Below are 5,977 nucleotides of genomic sequence, written 5' to 3' on the forward strand. Positions count from 1 at the left end.
CTCTACGGAGGGGATTTGATACCACATTAAGATAACAGTCTTGGAGCATCAGTCTTTATGGAAGATGTCCCCTGTTGATTGAAACAGCTGGGTGAGCAGCTGAGTTACCTTGAAGGGAAGTTTTCGCATCTCCCAGGGTACCTGAAACTCAGTTTCCAGTAGTGGGATGGATTTAAAGCTTGGGCAACACTGTTTTGTGAGCACTCTTTCTGTGTGGTTGCTTTAAATTGTCATTGCACGTGGTGGGGGAATACTGTTCTAGAGCCAGGATTTGATGTTTGTCTTGTGACCATTTGGCATGACTGTTCCCATTGCTTAAGCAGATATCTCTGCCAAAAGGACCTCTGGCTTCAGTTGCATTCGCCTGGGAGGAGGCATCAGTGCAATTCATCCCAGTCTTCCTGGGAGAGCTGCAATGTCCTTATGTGGCTGCAAAGATGCAGTTATCTTTGGAACAAAATGTATATGAACAAGCTGTGTCCTCAGGTCAGTCCCCTGTCTTTCCACTCCTCCAAATAGACTTGAAATCATTGGTTTCCATCAACTTTAACAGAGATCTCAGAGGGTTTGGGGGTTTTTTGTTTGGTTTTTTGGTTTTGTTTTGTTTTTTTTTCGTTAAAAGCAAGCTTCATACAAGTTATGTGACTGCAGAAGAGATGGTGTCCAGCTTCCCTTGAAGGCTGGTGGTGGACTTCTGCAGGGAGTTTCTCTCAACTTAAGAAGTTCATGCTGGAGCTCTGGAGGAGCATGGATCCAGAGGAGATACCTTGGGAAATCAGGCTTCAGTAACTGAGTGCTTGGGGAGGTGTTTTTGGTTTGGGTTGTTTTCATCCTTTCAGAGGTTGGTTTTATTTCGGAAAGAACCGATTTTATTTAATCATAAAAACATGAAAGAAGCAAGGGTTAGAAAGGGTACGTTTTCCTCCTTAGGCAGTGTTTCCTAAAGCAGGTCGTGACCCTCTTATGCAGGAATTTTGCAGCTGTTATCCTAAGGGTTGGAACTGAATCTGAGAGCCTCCAGAGGCAAAAGCAGGGGGTATTAAACAGATCCTAATACCCACTCGGGGTCTCTTTCCTCCCCTGCCCTCCCAGCCCTCAACAAAATGATCTCCTGCTTTTCAGGAATAAAGCAGCAAGCATTTGGCCGTGCCCAGTTTTCATTGTTTTGCTAAGCCGTTATGCTGGAAGAGATTAACTAGAGAGCGAATTTTCTCAGAAAGCTGATCTTGAGGGAGGCGCAGAGGGAAGAGCCTCAGCACTGTGTCTTGAGGTAGGGAGCAAACATGAACTGAGCACAGGAACATTAACCCAGTGCTGCCCACATCGTTGCAGCTGAGCAGCGCACCGGACTGCAGTTGGCTCTGATTGTAGCAGATCTGTGTCTGCTGGGAAACTTGGTTTGTCTAAGTTGTGCCACCCTAGCACAAACTGCCCCTGTGTTTTTTTTTTTTTTCTCCTCATTGAAGATGGTTCATAGCAGCCAGGGAAATCACTTCTCTCCCTACCTTTCCCCATATGTTTGTTACCTGCTCTAAACTTTAAAAAACTTCCTTGCCAGGCTTTTTCTTTTTCTCTCTGTTGGTGTTGTCATCTCTGTCTATGCTTGTTTTCACTTAGCAGTGTGTTTCGCATCCTTGCTGCAGCTTCTCTCCTTTCCTTCTCTTGCCACCCTGGAATTTCATGGCTGCAAATTGTATGGCTGCAAAGCCTGAAAGTGGCCATGTTGCTATGTTTTCTGTACTCTTCAAAGAAGCATGGAAACCTGTCTTTGTTTGGTCCTAGAAGCATGGCACGCCGCTGCTGCTACTAAAGAGCAGCTTGCTTGTGGCACATCGTGCTGCAGCTTGGCTTAATCCTTGCTTGATACGCTTTTGAGATTTCATTGTTTCTCTATAATTAGGTGCTACAGAGGAGCTGAAAGAAATGACGAATTAGTGGGAGGGGGGTAGTGGGGAGAGCAGGTGGTGATCGAACTGAAGAGAGCTGCCAGAGAAGTACGAGCAGCAGGGAATTAAATGGGAGGAGTCTCGGGTTCGGATGATTTACTGCTGTGTACCCAGAAGGATTTAGTTTGGGATTTCATTACTGTTCAAATAATGCCATATACCCATAACAGATTGGGTCCCTGTAGGCTGGGGCATTGTCCAAACACTTAGTGAGAAGCAGGTTTTACCCTGAAGTCCCAGCGAGCATCGATCAGGCAGGCTCAAGGAGTGGGAAGAAGCTGTAGCACGCATGGTCCTGCTTTTAATTAGTCTGCATCTATTGTTTCTGGTAGTAACATCTTAAAAAACAAAAACACAAAGCCATTCTTTGTGTAGTCACTTCTATAAAACCCTGGACTTCTGTCGTCTTGTGAAAGATTTGGTCTACAGTAGTGGTATCATGTCTGGATTGTAAGAAACATCTCTGCCAGTCGTGCTTACACCAGCTGGGTTTAACTGGCACAGAAATCTCAGTACGTCATGTTGTGGGGGGAAGCAGGTGTGTGCTGAAGCTATTGAGTGCCTGAGATATCCAGAAAGAGTCTTTGAGCACAGATACTCTTGTATTGATAAGGACTGTGCAAGTAGCTTTAGAGATGAAAATATGCCCTGCAAAACTAACTGAAGAGTGGAAAGGGTTGTGTGGCAAGACAGCCTCTGAGGTGCACAGTCGTGTATTCTTACAGCATCTGGCTTGTGTTTTCAGCCTCTATTACTATGCATCAAGACATCCAAAGAAAGAAATCATAATACTGGTGCTTTGAATGTGCCAGCAGCAACGTTTCTTCTGGGATCTAATTCTTTCCAAAGGAATGATACAGGCACAAATGTATTGTTTTCTGTTCTGACTTCCAAAAGCCTATTGCTGTAGGGAGACCAGCAGTGCTAGGAAATGCAAACTCGCTTCTCCTGCCTTTTGTCACCACTTCTGCATGCTCTGCTGTCTTTGTCTTGACTCACTTTGTTGTGTTTTTTCACTTTTTTCCCCCCAAAGTAGCAGCAGAAAAGTTTAGAGAAGCAGGTACTGGGTGGAAAGGAGCAGGTCAGTGCAACCCAGGATACCCAGTGGGTGAGAATACGTCTGTGCTGGGGCTGCTGCTTTCATGCTGGAGTCCCGCATCTTGTACCTGCCGGGCAAAGCAACCACAGGGAGTGTATGTGGAGGCTTGCTTTTGGGATGTTTGTCCTGTGCTTAATACTGTGTATTTCAGCCCTGCTCCCCAAACTCGGCTGTCAAAACCTCCTCCCCTTGCTTTTTCTGAGTGCTTTTTGTTAACGTCTGCCTAGACTCTTCCATCATCTCCATCCTTTACTAAAGACTCTGCTTATGGCACTCAATCTTTATTTTCCAAGTCCCTTGTAAATATTCTTGCCCCTGTTGCTATCCTTTTCTTCTACCTAAGCTTCTCCTGGTAGCTTTGTTTTGCCCTCTGCTATGAATAGTCTCTGAAAAATAATATGCGTGCAAGTGATAAATGGCCTCAGTCTTGAACTTCTTAAAAACCCATTTGCTTCGTGAAATAGTACAGCTTTAGCAACCTTGCCGTTTTGTGTTCTGCACGTTGCTGCCTTCTGCCGTTAAAATGTAAACTCCTAAGTGCAGGGAATCAACTGGCAAGCTGAAGCTGTTGTCCAGGGTACACTTGCAATACCATATAAAGTGAAATGAAACTCCTGCAGTTCCGCTGTAGCGGGTACTGGTTGAAGATTAGAGGAGCAGAGTCCCACAGTTCAGGGCTTTGTAATTTGTTTCAGCGTGACTTTGGATGGAGCAATTTTTCCTGTATCTTTCAGGGCTGGATTTCAAGCTCTTTCCCCCACCTGGCACTTTATTCAAGTTTGACTGTGACTTGGTGCAACTCACTGCAGGAAGACTATTGATGGTCGTTGTAGGGAGCTTCAGTAGTCTTTGTTTGAAGATGAGATTGCAGGGTTTTGCCCCCAGTTTAATCTGAACAGACTAGAAAAAAAAAGTTTGCGAAAATGTTGTGCTTGACCTGTATTGCAGAATCTGGGAACAGGTTTTAGAGCGTTAAGAATAGGAGAATCTCATAAAATAGGTGTTTTATTCCAAAATACTGACTAGCTGTTCTTGTCTCCCTCATCAGCCCAAATGGGTTCAAGAGTTGTGCCTGAGATAATGAACAAAATAGCTGTGGGTTTATTTTTAATAGCATTTTCTTAGGTATTGGCAATAGGAAGCTCTTGAGCTGTTTTCCACCTGTCCTACCCCCTTTTTTATTAATTTGAATTTATTCCTTTTCAGTGAAGTGTGTAAATGCGGGGAACCAAGACGAAGGTAGAAAGGAAGGCCACGAGGTGTCCTATTCATGAGCCGTGAATGTTGCAACTGTTTCTGGACGCCAATGAATACAGGCTTAACATCAACTAGATTTTAAGTCTCACTGCTGCAAACTCCTTTTGATATCAAAGGATATGATATTGCTGAGGAGTTTAAATCCAGAATTCTTATCCCTATTTCTAGCAGTTTGAACAACTGTACATTAAAATGTGGTATTTTTTCCCTATTTGAACTTAAACGTTTTCTCGCTGTGGTTTTTAACCCAGACACTGAGGCGGTGTGCTACTATGGGAGAACTGGAGCTGAACGGTCTTGAATGAAGCCTACCTTGTGTCTTTGCATAAAATGAGGGGAGACGAGAACAGCAATTAGTACATAAAAATATTTGAAAAATCTAATTAGTGTTGGTAGCAAAGAGTGTGGCTTGTTTCGACACTTTGGGTGAACACATCAGGTTAAAAGTCCGTGTGACCTCAATGGCCTTTCTTTTAAAAGCATGCAAGAAGAATCACTCCTCTGTCATAAGTAAGCTGGAGTCTGGGATTTTTTTTATCTGCAAAACTGTAATGATCCTCATAAAGATCCACTTGTTTTCTTTTGGTTAGCCCAGCACTTCAATGTTGCAGCTGAGCTGGCCCGCGGAGTTGCACAGACCTGGAGCGGGGAGTGCCTGTGGGGTTGCCTTCACTGGATTTTCACCTGGCTCTGCTGTCTTTACGAACTGGCACTCGTAATTTTGTTGTCTGCCCTCCCTTCCTTTCTGCAGAAGTCCTGTAAGATGTTGCTAACTATCCATCTTTTTCACCCACAGGGAGCGGAGCAACTGCGGTGGTGCAGGCAGCCTTCTGCGCTCCAAAGAAGGAGAAGGTGGCAATTAAACGGATCAATCTTGAGAAGTGTCAGACGAGCATGGATGAACTCCTGGTATGCAATCAAAATTGTCTGGGGAGTTGTATTTCAGTTAGCATAATCTCTGTTTGCTAAGTGCCTTAAACAACCTTTCTTGAGGTGGTGTGAGGGTGAGGGGACCTGACTGATTTCACTAGAGGCAGTTCAGTTGTCCTGGTTGTGGGACACAGTACTTAAAATGTTAAAAAGATCAACTGTTGGAGAACTTCAGGCTATTTGTTTAAGGCTAAGCACTTTGTATAATCCCTTTGTTTTGAAGAGAGTTAATGTGCAATTGTGAAGCTCAGCTGTACCCACAAGAGCTCCGCACTTTGAGGGGCGTCCAGAGCTGTGTCCTTCCAGAATCTTTAAAATTTAAGGGAATGGTTTTGCTTTCTCTCCCTTTCCTGCAGTTCTTTACTTTTTTTTTCCCCCCTTCACCTGTTTAGAGAAAAACTGAATAAACTAGCTCTTGTTCCTAATCTCTTTCTGGTACTGATGCCAGCTAAGGGATCACACTGACATATCGCAGGCTGCCATATGGAAACCCCCACTAATTCTGAGTTCAGGACAGGAGGTAAGAGTCCTTTGGAGCTGTAGCTCTGTAATTTTCTTCTGCTGTGTGCCTCTTTTCTCAAGATTTTCTCAATGGAAAACAGCTTCTGGCAGGTAGCTGTGGTAACTAAAATTTCTTTTTTTTTTCTCATCTGGTTTGTATGTTGACGGGCTTTGTCGTCTTTCCTGTGTATGTGAGCTGGTGCTTTTGTAGTGCAGCAGCTGTCACATGCACCTCATGTGGAAG

The 5,977-nt window shown here is 44.2% G+C and overlaps 1 protein-coding gene across 1 annotated transcript in view; it reads left to right on the top strand.

The window, feature by feature from the left end:
* The window catches only part of OXSR1 (oxidative stress responsive 1), a 109,172-nt gene that overhangs the window by 27,763 nt on the left and 75,432 nt on the right, over window positions 1-5,977 (top strand). Inside the window, exon 2 of the mRNA XM_009333323.1 lies at window positions 5,099-5,211. Coding sequence (XP_009331598.1) covers window positions 5,099-5,211 — 113 coding nt within the window. The remainder of the gene's footprint in view (window positions 1-5,098; window positions 5,212-5,977) is intronic.

Source organism: Pygoscelis adeliae, unplaced genomic scaffold (genome assembly GCF_000699105.1).
Source record: "Pygoscelis adeliae isolate BGI_AS28 unplaced genomic scaffold, ASM69910v1 Scaffold88, whole genome shotgun sequence".
In the NCBI taxonomy this organism is placed as follows: Eukaryota; Metazoa; Chordata; class Aves; order Sphenisciformes; family Spheniscidae; genus Pygoscelis; species Pygoscelis adeliae.